General features: G+C 45.0%; 1 protein-coding gene across 8 annotated transcripts in view; it reads right to left on the reverse strand.

Annotated features, from left to right (window-relative positions):
- The window catches only part of PDGFA (platelet derived growth factor subunit A), a 37,360-nt gene that overhangs the window by 21,793 nt on the left and 2,192 nt on the right, over nucleotides 1-13,375 (reverse strand). For all 8 annotated transcript variants that reach the window (XR_006017549.1, XR_006017548.1, XM_042036788.1 and 5 more), the window contains exons 2-4: nucleotides 13,140-13,236; nucleotides 5,722-5,826; nucleotides 3,459-3,646 (exon numbers count right to left, since the gene is read on the reverse strand). Coding sequence is in view for 6 of the 8 variants with exons in the window: in XM_042036788.1 (XP_041892722.1) it covers nucleotides 3,459-3,646; nucleotides 5,722-5,826; nucleotides 13,140-13,236 (390 nt within the window). In the remaining 2 variants the exon portion in view is untranslated. The remainder of the gene's footprint in view (nucleotides 1-3,458; nucleotides 3,647-5,721; nucleotides 5,827-13,139; nucleotides 13,237-13,375) is intronic.

The following is a 13,375-nucleotide window of genomic DNA, read 5'->3' on the forward strand; positions in this document are numbered from 1 at the left end:
ATCTCAGTTAAGCCACAGCTCGAAGTGCTGCTTATCCCAATGGCAGAAACAGTCACTGAAGAAAAAGGTTCTTAAACCTGCAAACATGACACAGCCATTTCTCCTACACATCCCATGTGCTCTGTATGGCCTTTTCACTGCCCTGCTCTGAGGCTGGGTAGCTCTGCTGAACAACTCATCCTGAACTCCAGCACTTTTTTCCAACCTCTGAACAACTCCCCAGTGACAGCTGAGGAGCTGTTCCTGCATTCCCTCATGTCCAGCTCCCTTTCTCTGCACCTCACCCTCATATTAATGTACTCTAACAATATACTAGGTTAAGATTCCCCAGATCAGCTCAACATTGAACATGCAGAAATGGCTGAAGCTGGCACGGCTTCTGCTCAAGGCCAACCTGAGGCAAAGCTGAGGTAGATGGCATCATTTGGCTCTTGTTTCTCAGTGTGTAAATAAGCACTGCTGCAAACAATCATAATGTTCAGCTTGGCTATTCAAAATGAGCAGTATAGGCAGGATTTTCTCTATAATATTAATTACCTTCTGCTTCTGTGACCAAACCCACCAAGAACACCACCACGCTGGGAAGACTCTTGTTCAGACCCCCCCAAATAAATTATGGTCTGGTACTTGGTAAATACTTGAACTCACTGGACAGAAGCAACAGGATCTGCAGATGTTACCGAATGCTTCTGCACACAGAGGAGGAAATCTCTCTGTAACAGACACCAACACCCCTAACTCACCCATCCTTGTCATCATTCCCCTATCATGAGAGCAATACAAGCCCTTCCTTCCCTATCAAAGAGCAGCTCCCAACCAGCCTCTTCATCTCAGTCTGAGTTCTGCAGGGCTGTGCAGGTGCAGTTTGCTGAACAGAGATGTCTTTGGAGCCAGGAGGCTGTGCTCTCATGGGCTCACTCTGCCACCATGCAAGGCAAACCCACCTTTCACTAATGAAACCCAGCCCATGAAAGGGAAACCTCACACGACCCATTTCAGGGAAGCTGTTCCACCAACCCCCCTGGCTTGGAGCCTCCCTACAGCTTCAATTCCACAAGCCCATTAAGGGTATTTCACTGATGAGAACTCAGTGGAAATGAAAAAAAGGACATCCCCGAACCCTCCAGCCTTTGAATCATGTCCCAGGAATGAAATGCCCCAAGACAAGCACCTCCACTGCTCCTCCCACACTGCCCCAGCTGTCTCTGAACCTTGACTACAGCAGCCCTCAGTGAGACAAAGAAAACACCCTTTGCTTTCGCCTGTTGGATGATGCAAACCCACTTGCTGACCTTTCTGGATGAACATTTTTCTAGTGTGAATGGGCCAGCTATGATCTCACTACCTTGTCAATGAGGAGGAAGTGGGGAAAGCCTTTTCAATGTTCCATCAAAAGAGAGCTTTTATGCAGTCTGACATCAGGGGAAAACACAAGCCGGCTTTCCAACTGCACTGCAGAGCAGCTGAGAAGGCTCTCCAAAACCGCTCCCACCTTTCCAGGGACCTTCGCTCTGAGCCAGCTACTTAATGGCATGAGCAGACATTCAGCTCTAAACTTAGGATTGGCAAAAGGCTCAGAAAACCATCAATTACATCAAAGCTACAAGGGGATCTGACTCTGGAGGGCATAAATATGGATTCTGTTCTAAGAGTTCTGGTGTGACAGTGGGGTCAGCCTACAACCTTTACAATGAACATCCTGTTCCTGCTTGACCTCTTGTCCTTTTTTTCCCCTGCTACTTAATGACTGTTTGGAGCAGTCTTGGAGCTTGGAAAAAAAAAAAAAACGTCCTCCAAAGCTGGCTGACGTATATTGATATTGCTGGTGGCAATATATTTACACAGCCACAAAAAGCAGCTGCTCCACTGAGCCTACTTTTAGCTTGTGCCCTACTAAAATGAATGCAAATCTCAAAGCACTACAACGGGCTGACTGAGAGACTAAGATTCCTTCAACGTGGTGCTGTGCTGGGGAAGCAGCCCCAGCAGTGACATCCTGCAAAGCTGCTGCCAGGAGTTTGCAGCTCTCAGGGAACGCTCGGTGTCCCAGCAGCAAGGGGACAGACAAGACCCTCTCTCTTACCTGCATCTGCCCCATCCCTGCAGAGGTAGGAGAGAAGCACAAGATTCCATTATCACACACAGGTACCAACAGCAAGTTCATAACACAAGTCTCAGCTCTTTGCTGAGCACATCCAGCTGCTCTGTACGTGTTTGCTGCTGCACGAAATCAACTGGAAGCTGCATCAAACCCAAAGGCAACAGAACTAAATATCACAACCCTGAGGCACTTTGCTGTTTAGCTCCTGTTCAGAAAGGCTCACAATTGCAGTCCTTCAATCTCCCCAGATTGTTCTCAACCCTCAAGTAATTACTGATCCAAATTTTTACCTCATTTTTAATTGTTGCTGCAAAGCATACCCCACAAAGGCAAGGCAGTAAGCAAGTGTAAAGTATGATTATTTTTGGGAACAGTGAGGGAATCTCAGATGTTTCTCCAGCTTATTTGGATGCAAAAACATTTTTCAGATGTTCAGAAACAGAAAAGAAAAAGAAATCCTGCCCAGACACATGTCTGCAGTATGAAAAACAGTGTATGAAAAACAATGAAATAGCTTAGGTGCCTTATTTTTGTTCTAGGATGTATAGCACTAAGTGAACAGCACTTTCCTCAAGAAATCCATTGCAAGTGCAGCAATCAGTGTGCTGTGCTGAGCAATTTTATCTTCAAGAATGTGGTGGGGTTTATAGAATTCTTTTCTTAAGAAATTCAGGGCAACAAGAACTCAGAGTCTTCACAATATGAATGCTAAGTGTAAGTCTAATCTCCTACACACAGATGTAGATCAACAGCACTTGTTTAAATACTGATAAAAATTAGAACACAGTGAAGCCAAACGAACATAAATATTTCACGTAGTATTTACTGGAAAGTTGCAATAGGGATTTTGTCTAATGAGTAAATACAGCATGAAGCTGTTGAGTCTTCTATCCCTGGGGTAAGATAATTTGAAACACATTTTTTCAGATCAAAAGTGTTATGTTGTCAAATATAAAAGCCCAATTTAGGCTGCATAATATTTAATTAAGAAAACAGCATTCCATACTGTGATTTATTTATTTTTTTAAGTCCAATGCCCCTTGAGTCATTTTATCTTCTTAACTTTAAGATCTGTACTGTGCAAGATCATGGGAAAGGCACAATCAACTTTATTTTCATTGCAAAAAAAAAAAAAAAAAAAAGAGACAAAACCTAAAGGGAATCCAGTGAAAATCAAATCCAAACCCAAGATTTTCCAATGACCACGTAACTTGAAAAGGCCATCTGTTCACTCCAAATGGAGAAGGGCGTTCTACCCGAGGATGGAGAGTAAAGATTTGGGTCACACAGGCACAGGGCTGAGTGGAGTTCCCAGGCTGAAGAGGACCCCGTCAGGGCCCTGCAGCCCCCTGCTCACCTTGACACTCCTGTGGTGTATCCGGGAGGGCTGGCACTTGACGCTGCTGGTGTTGCAGCAGCCGGTGCAGCGCTTCACCTCCACGCAGGGCGGCCATATCAGGAAGTTGGCCGAGGTGGGGTCGATCTGGCTCCGAGGTATCTCGTAGATCACCGTCCGCGTCTTGCACACCGCCGGGATGGCCTCCTCTGCGGGCACAGGAGAGTCACAGCCCCAGCTGAGCAGCTGCTCCCACCCCAGAGCACCCACAGGCACCAGGTACGCGTGGGACCAGTGCTCCCAGTCCCCACTGGTCACTGGCAAGCCAGTGCTGAGCGCTGTTTGCTGACAACTGAGCTGTGGTGTTAGCCTGGGGACAAGCTTGACTCGCTCCCAAAGCCCAGCCCTAAAATGAGGGTTTCCAGTGGCCTGGCTCCTGACACAGCTCAGGGCACACACCATGAGATAAGACAATCCTGGCTCTGGAAGTGACAGCAAGCCAGGAGCTCCTCCACATTTGATAACCCCCTAGTACAGCCTCAGAGTGACTGTGCAACAGCAGCTGTTGTTTTCCAGCACTGGGATCATCACTGCACACAAATACCATCACACAAACACCTGGCAAACAGCACCTCAGAAGTGAAACCGAGAATTATCTGTATCACACCCAATTTGCCCAGCTGGGAAACAACCTGCACCAGCTTGAAACTTTCAAGACTTGGGTTTCCACTTCCAGAACTTTAAGACTCCCACAGATCAAGGAGTCTGGTTCATCCACCCTTCCAAAGGGCAACTGCCGTTTTTTCTGAAGTTATCAAAGCTTTGTACATGGTGAGTTTTACTTAATTTGTTATTTCCTGAATGAGGCAAAACCACCAGAGTAGCATGACCGAAAAACCTGCAGCTGAACCAAGATCCTGGCGGGCTCAGGTAAGGTGAGCTTGTTTAGGATTACAATGAGTAGCTCTGTAGCACTGCCTGATGCTGCCATGATCCAAACCATGTATCATCATCAACCTAGGGACTGTTTAAGAAGCCAAGCTGGTATTTCAAAACAGTCCAGAAAAAAATAGCAATTGCAGGGACAAGTTGTTTGCTGGTAAGTTCTCCAAAGACAGCTGGGAGATTTTTTTTTCCTTGCCTTACAGTGGAAGCTTGTGATAGCTTTGGGTTAGATGTGTCAGGGAACTGGAACACTGCCTGCACTTCTTCACTTAGTTCTTAAGTACAAGAAGCTCAGGCCTAGCCTGTGCCTGCATCATGGAAATCTAGGCTTAGTTTTGAAAGAGATGCATTTCAGTAGACTAAACAGAGTGAAAATTCTTACTCTCAACCCCCAGTGCCATGAACTCAAAAAAATTAACACATCCAATACTGCAAGGTAGCTGGCAACTCCTGCAAGTTATTGAGCACACCCAGTTCCCAGTGCCTGCTGTGGGGACGCATTCAGCACCTTGCAGGGTGAGGTGCCAACGTCGCAGGCTGCTTCAGAACCGCTGCTCTCCCGAGGCAGCCAATGCGCCAGGCACGCCTGCCAATTCCCACTGCAAATCCCTGCTGACAGCAGGCTGGGCTATCTCTGCGTACCACCACAGCCCCAAGCACAAACAGGCTGAGTTAGCCACCATGGGTAAGACCATGGATGTTTTCCATGGTCAGATGGAATGGTGGAACACTCACACCTAACCAGGTGAACAAGCAGTGCCTATAAACCCTCTTCATCATGCCTTTTTTAAATTTATATTTGGGCTTTGTTGGATCACCATCGTTATTAATAAGGATAAAATCCCCTGTAAACATGCCTGGTGCCCTACACAGTGATGGAAATCAATGCCCTGGAGTTTCTATCAATGGCTTTCAATTTTCGGGATAAACTGTATTTTTCTTGTGAATAAAGAGTCAAGCTGTTTCCTTTTGTGGAGCTTCTGTACTGAAAACTCTACCAACTGTTGATGTTTTTTAAAGCACACTGCTGTAGTTGTTCCCCACACTATGAATTATACATTGAATATCACAGCATTTTCTAACCGAGGTCTAGCTTTCCAACATGCTGCAACAAGAAAGTGAATGTAAAGAATTTGTGCATGTCTGTCTCCTATGGACATCCTCCAGAAGACAGCTTCTCAGGCAACGGCTCGTTTTGTGCAAAAAGAAAGGCAGAAGCTAGAAATGCCCCTTTTTTTCCTTTGTGCATGTCACATTTTTCCAGTGAAATGTCCTGCTTGGCTGACCAAAAGCACCCCCTCTGCTTTCACTCCCAAAGTACAAATAGCTTGTTTCTTACCAATGCTTCTTTTTCTGCGAATGGGCACAGGACGGTTCTCTTGCACATGTTTAGCAGAATGAACCCTGTAAGATCTCAAGTTTGTTTCTGAAACATCATCGTATCCTGGAACAGGAAACAAAATGTTAAACTTCAGGTATGTTGTTTGCACCAGTGTCACTACAGTGCTGCTCCATAGGTACAAATCTGTGCTGTTCACAGGCACAAGACCAAATCCTGCTACAATTAGTCCAATGTAACCCCTGTTAATGCAAGTGCAAGGGCATAAGGCAGGGAAGAAAGACATAGACATTGAATGTCATGTATAAGCATGCACAGTTTAATTCCAATATCCCTTTTACCGAAAGCCCCCAGAAACAGTGCACACACCGTGGCACAGAACCATATCTAAAGTAAAACAGTTGCATTTTTATGTGAAAGGCATAATACAGCTTTTCTTACTGCAAAGGTGTAGCAATAGGAACAATAATCCTGCATGTGAAATGTTTCTTACGAGCATTTTGAAGTTCTGGTATGAGGCTACAGTAGAAAATATGGTATTAGTCTCAACAGTAACAATGCTGCCTCTGTAAATTTTCTGTTGCTTGGTTTTCAGGGCAGTACTAGGACAGAATCAAAAGCAAAAAGTAACTAGCATGGGTTTCCTTTTAGCCTCTCTGTTGCAGAACAAATCCCCTGTGAAGTATCCTAACCTTTGGAGGGGCATCTGAAGCTACTGCAAACTCTGGGACTGCATCCAGGCTTGTCTTGTTCCTTAAATAAGCCTACCACATGGGTTAAAGGGCCATGAGAAAAAGCAAAGATGGAAAACTTGGCATTTCATTTATCATAAAAAACAACAAAATAACTGCTCCAACTATTTGGGTTTGTTAAGTGAAGCAGTTCAGGTCGTGTCCCATGCCATGGGGTCTGAAAACCACAAGCACAATCTGCAAATGGGGAATCAAGAGGATGGAACCAAACAGAGAACTGCACACAGACCCCAGGACACCCAAACTAAGGGGTTTAGCACTCTGCTGCCTGGAGTGTCCTCTGTAACATCACTGCAGAGTTCCAAGTTCTCACTGCTGGCTCCTAAGAAAACTGTGACGTGCTCTAAAAAAGTATAAAAGGGTATTACACAGTACTCAATTACCCTCTCTGCAAGCTACCAACACCCTACACTCCCATGTTCTGCACTGTCACACTCCCTGCTTCCAGTTTGTTCTGTATACACAGCTGACTGTCTCTGGAACTTGTTTTAATCTCAGCTTTATTAGTAACACACATCATAAGGCTCTGCTCCACAAAACAACCAACTCCTTTTCTCCTCCCAAGAAATTGTGCCCTAAGGAATGTGCAGCTTGTCAAATCACCTGCACAGCCAGGTGAGACATGAAGCCAGCAGGATCTTCAGCACCTCAGGAAGAGTTCTGCATCTCAGGGTTTATCATCACTTCTTGGAAAATACTATTGTAAGTAGCTAAGAGAAGATAAAATGGGAGGTCCAAGAGGTAGTGCCAGGATCACCCACTGGTCCTGCCTATTCTCCTTATCAGCTGAACAGACCCTTGTACGAAATTAGTCATCGTGAAATCCACAGTCTCAATTTACCCAAACAAATTGGCTCCTAGTTCCTATGTACGGTGCTTGTTTCCCATAGATTTCAATGGGAAATTTTGGAACCTGACTAATTAGCTGGTACTGGGCCTTATTCGCAGTCCCAGTCCTGTCATGTAACACAGCAATGACTAAAGGGTTTTATTTCTGCTTTTATTGCACCCCATACTCCAGAAAACTCATCAGTGGTATAAATAAAATGGCTTGCCAGAGATCCCACAGGAAGTTTGCAACTGAGCTGGGGAGTGGAGCCAGGTCTCCCACATCCCATTCCAATGGCACCAGGCCATCCACCTGATCCCAAATGGTGTTATGCAAAATGAGGATCCGTTCTGATGTGCCTCCAGCCCTCTTCTGTTTCCTAGCACTCAGCCACCCAACACCTTAATACTGACCTCCTTTTTGGCAGCTTCGAGTTGTCACAACCTCTCCCTCAATTTGAGGCAATGAAGTGATACTCAAAAGAAAGCAGCATGAATTCTGCTCAGCCTAAGATCCAAGCTAGGCTCAGTGCAAGCAGCATCTCCATCCATAAGAAAACAGTGTTTAAAAGGAGATTAAACACAAAAGTAATGCCTCTAATCCGAACTGCTTGGTGGGCACAGGCGTCAGGCTGGAAAGGGAAGCCGTCCGTGCTGCCAGCGCTACGGCAGGGCTGGGCCACGGCTCCTAATCCCACACTCAGCAGGGCTGGCACAGCTCCCTCCTAGCATGAAGGATCCCTCGCTGCCTCGTTTAAAGAAGCTGGTAAGCACCAAAGGACTGGTATGATCAGCTAACCAATATGTTAAGCCATGCTCTTACATAGAACTGCTCAATTCAGCTGCACTTAGCCATTCTCCATCACCATGTTTATAAAGCAAAATGACACCTCGAGGAGCATGTGTTGCTTGTAAGATGATTTCTAAGGTGAAGGAGGCCTCTGGCTTGTCCTGTACCTCACTGTCTCACTGCATTGTCTCAAGCATGTATAGCAGTTCCTAAGCCCATGTCTCTCTGTGAGGGTTACAAAAAGAGATCTGCACAGCTCGCTCAGCAGACAGCAGAACAAGTTCCAGGCAAACCTCAGTGCATTATCTAACACAAATTGTATTATTTCTATCAACACATCATCCATGTTGGGCCTAATAAACAGAATCATGGGGCACATGGCTGGAGCCAGAAGACACCACAATGCTACAAGCACTTAGTGTCCCCTGATCCCCACAGGCATTTGGAAGGAATTCCATTTCCCAGTTAAGTCAATGGGAAAATCATCGCACTTCAAGCAGTGTTTAAGTCAACCGAAGTCTTGCCCAAGCAGGAGTGAAAAATCACCAAGTCAGCTTTGAAACTCACACTCGGCTCTGAATGTGTAGCCAGAAGACCTTCTTTTATTTCATTAAAACCACGATGCTAGAAAAAACATTCCCTAGTTTAACTTTAAGGAAGGCTGATACTTAATTTGTATCAGTTTTTCCCCCAACGTACTGATTTAATTGCAGGGTGAGGATAAGCTCTCAGCAAAGGAAATGGGAGTTTATGGGTGCTTAGCACCTCACAAAATGAGGCTCAGAGCAGAAAGCTTAGAAATGGGTGGTTCTTAGTTTAGAACTCGAACACTGCTCGTCACCAAGGGAAGATGGAGGATGCTGCACACAGCCAGATTAGTGCAGCTCTCTTTTAACATTTTAATAACAAAAAAATGTTTTCATGGCAGCTGATCAAGAAATTTCTCCGTAATCTTTTATGTAGTGACAACATATCAATGACGGGCATAAAAACTCTTGCAATTAGCCTTGGTCAATCCATTAGTGTAGCTGAAATTGTTCTTTTTTGTCAGATTGGCAATTTTCCACTGGGTCATGGAATATAAATCATGGAGTTCCTGTGACATTCTGCCAATACATGATTACTCTTTTCCCTCAAGAAGCAGGTGGAAAGCATCCTAAGTTTACTGCTACTTTATATTTATCGATTTATACTTTGCATTTCCATCTTCTTCCCAAACTATTTTATGTGAGGTACAACCCTCAACACATGCAGTGTTAATGCAAACCCTTCTAGATGTCACTTTGATGTGCATCCAGAAAGCACAGATCCAAGACTTCTAGTACCAACAGCAGCAGTTTAGGAAATTCTTATAATCTCAGTTTTTTCAGGAATTCAATGTAAGGTACAATAAACTGAAACGGTCTGTCTTACAAATCAGTCCTAGAGCCAAAAAGCCCATGGCAACATCAGTCTGGTTTTTTGATCTTCTTTTTGGCTGATGCAAAATCTGCTCTTCTGACATCCAACTGCAGAGATAGATGTCATTAAGTTTTCGACTTTGATCTGTTAAAGGAAATATAAGTAGCAGCCTGCAAGATCCTGTTTTGTTTAGGTTTTTGGGTTTTTTTCCTTTACCTAGGTGTGATCAACCAACTGTAAAGGAGGAGGAGTACTCCCTCATCTGTCTCAGGAAAAACACAGGCCACACATGGAAGATGCCTCTCACGATGTGTAAGACATGCAAGGGAAGCCAAAACATTGCACTGTAACATTTGAGCACCACACCAAAACCCGCAAAGTCAACAGCACATTTTCCAAAAGACTGAGCTCTGCAGCAGCCCAACACTTTTTCCATGGAAGTATACAGTTAATTTAGAACATTTCTCCACTTAACAAAAGCTGCTCTGCTAGTTCTTAATCACAGGCCGTTAAATTCACATGGCCTAAGGTGACCCTGGTGGATGCCCTTAACCCGTGCAAAGAGGCACACTCAGCCCTGCCTTTCCCCATGCAGGCAGATGACTTGGGGAAAATCTGTTCCCAGCGGGAGGCAAACATAATAGGTGATGAAATGAACTCTACCTCCCACAGGACAGATGGGAGAGGTGAAGCACGAGGAGAAAAACCACGCTGCTGAGCCAAAGAGAACTTCACAGGCAGAGCGGAGGAAATGCCCCGTTCTGGGGATTTAGTCTGCTCATAGTAAAACCGTACTCTGCACACTAGAGCTGCCTACTTCCTGGGACTGTGCATGCTTTCTCCTTTAAACAGGGTCACACTCTGCTCTCCATCATGCCAAGGCAATTCTGTCACTGCCTCTGGATCCCAATCGCAGCAAATTCATACAAGACCCTATTTCATGATAGAGAATTTTCATGCTGCCTTTACCCTCCGAGTTGGACATGCAGCACTGGGCTCTGACAAACTGGCCTGGATTTTCTTTTTTGAATACAATGATAAGCTCCATGTTGGGTAGTGTTTTTCTTTAAGTAATATGCCAGATGGTCTGGGGGTGTGGTTTCTAATTTTATGAAGGGGGTTATCAGTCATCTCTGTGCTACAATATAGAGACCAAATCTGTCAGAATAGAAGAAAAACCTGCCCACTCTGACTTACAAAACTTACTTTTCCAATTAAAAATATGTGTTTTGCATTGCAGGAGAGAAAATTACTGGTCTTCCTTCATTTTCCACAGATTCCGCCTTGTTACTCAGGAATATCAGACATTTTCTTCATGCATGCCTGATCCTGCAAACTCTTAGCCTACAAGATCATTCTTAATTCTCAAGTCCACCCACTGAGTTTACACAGGGCTACTCACATGCAGAAGGACTGGCAATACCATGCACTAAAACGAGGGAGAGAACAGTCACTGGAGTGATTTTGTTCTGAGCCTCAGCTGAAAACGAGTACATGCTATAAAAGAGAAATATACACTGTACAAGCCCTCACTGAACTGGCTGTTCCCTAAAGGCAATTGCAGCCCTAAGGAAATACATTTCAGAAATATCATCTTACCAGGGACAACGAGAAAGCACTTGATTTGCTAATTCAAGCTAATACTAAATATAGTAAACAGGCCCGATCCTGTTTACTGAGGAAAGCACGGCAATTTCAATACTCGATTAGTCACTCTGATAAGCCCTTAGTAAGAATTACTCATGACAGTAAAGCCTGCAGGACTGTGCCCAGGAAAAGCAAATATGGGTAGTAAAGATGGGCTACTCCATGAAATCTCAACCCTGCCTGAGCAGCTCAGAGTACAGCTTAGCACACGGGCAAAAGCAGCACTCACACAAGCAAGAACCGGGTGAAAGGCTGAATATTTTGGTTTTATTTTTTAATATTGTTTGAGTTCACGTCTTAAGGAATTACTGTTTCATGGTGAGATAGTAAAATATTTATGTCTCTTGTTTCTCTAATGGTTTCTAAACTGACAAATTGCAAGAAAACGGCAAAATGAAATGGGTAAACTTGTGGCTGACCTTTTCTATTTTTGGTCTTGCATCCTCCAGTTAATATTTGCCACGAGGTAAGTAATTATTTTCTGAAATAAATTAATTTCTCTGCTACATTTACCCATTTATTCAGCTCCTGCCGTTGCCTCACTTGTCTGCCTGATTCTCTTGCAATGGAGCCACGTGAACTTTTGCTCTCCTTCTAAGTGGTATTTAAAAATGAAGCATGTGCTTGTTACGCTGAGGTATTTGAAAAAATAATGTATTCTGGTAGCTACAGAACCCTGAATCAAAGGCAGGAGCAGAATGCACTATTTTAAAATGCTAGCGCTCAGATCCAGCCCTTCTGCAACAGCAGCCAACTCCACTGAGTTCACTGGGAAAAAGATTTTAGCAGTAGTGCACTTGTCTGGTCCAAAAGAGCCTTCAGTGGGGAAATATGAACTGCATACCCCTTCCCTGTTGTGAAAGTTTCTCTAATTGCGGTGATAAACAACAGTGATGAAGCACTGCTCTCCAAAAATATTAAACTGATGCCAATCTGGTAATTAGTAATTAGCCTCTATGGTAAAGTCTTGTGCAAGACAGAAATACTCCCATTTTCAGTATAATGGGAAAACATTTGCTCCCTAATCACATGAAAATTGAAAGCTATGACTGTAAAATAGGTTCCTAGTGCATTCCTGCTCATTAATAAGCGCTGTACAAAAAGCAGTGAGTTAAACTCTAGAAGGATCCTGCAACTCTGAATGAAGGTGATTGAACCTGGTACAGACTTTACAAAAATACACAGCATATGGTTTAAAAGGAGATGGCCCAGTACCAATGCAAGCAAGAACTCATTCATTTTTCTCCATGTTTGTGCTTCAGCAAGATGCAGGCTTCCCCTGGGCACATCAAAGGTGCCGGGTTTATTCTCTCTCAACTGAGGGAAAAAATCACCAGGAACAAAGTGCATCAAGTGAAACCAAATGATAAGGAACCCAGCAATACCATGCTTCTAGATCTGATTTACTGCTGCAACGATCTGTTAAACTGCACGTTCTCACTACACCCATTTGCATGCCTAATGATGCAGAAAATAACCCTGCACTATTTTCTTTTGGAAAAAAAAAGAGTGTATTTTTGAGGGTAAGCTTCATAAGCAGGTTCCTGTTTAAAATCAGCACGGACGGTTTATTTTCCTTTTAATAAAGCCCAGCGCTTGAAGAGACATTACTTCATTCATAAATATTGTTTCAAATATTTTAAATACCTCTAGGACAGTAGTTTAAAGATAACAGAGCAATGCAAGACCAACAACAAACCTTATGGCAATTCTTCTCCGCTGCGAGACAGAGAGAGCTCTGAAAACACGGGGGTTCACAAAGTCCCTCTCCACCCTGAACCCCAGGAAGTTTTAATTCCCGATCGACCTCCCTGTGACACACAGCCCACGGTCGCCTGGCTCCCTGTGACACACAGCCCAGGGTCGCCTGGCTCTCGGGGCCGGTCCCCGCACAGGTGTCTCGGGCGAGGTGCGGAGCGGGGAGCGCGGGGCGTGCGGGGCCTCCCCCCGGGGCGGCGGCGGCCGACGGCGCGGAAGGAAGGAGGACGGGACTAATTTACCTACGGAGTCAATCTCCAGGAGGCGCTGCAAGTCGCGGATGCTGTGGATCTCGCTGTGCGCCAGCCGCTCGATGAGCTCCTGCGGGATCTCGGCCTCCTTCAAAGACACACACACCGCGGGTCACCGCGCAGTCCCGCCAAGCGCGCCCGCAGCGCCGGGCATGCGGCGCGCCGCGGCTCTGGGCTTGCCGGAGAGGGTGCGGGGTGTTTGCGGGACATGTTGGGATGAAGCAGGG

The sequence above is a fragment of the Corvus kubaryi genome, unplaced genomic scaffold, assembly GCF_017639235.1.
Source record: "Corvus kubaryi isolate FWS band 111438036 unplaced genomic scaffold, C.kubaryi_AGA036_p1.0 37387, whole genome shotgun sequence".
In the NCBI taxonomy this organism is placed as follows: Eukaryota; Metazoa; Chordata; class Aves; order Passeriformes; family Corvidae; genus Corvus; species Corvus kubaryi.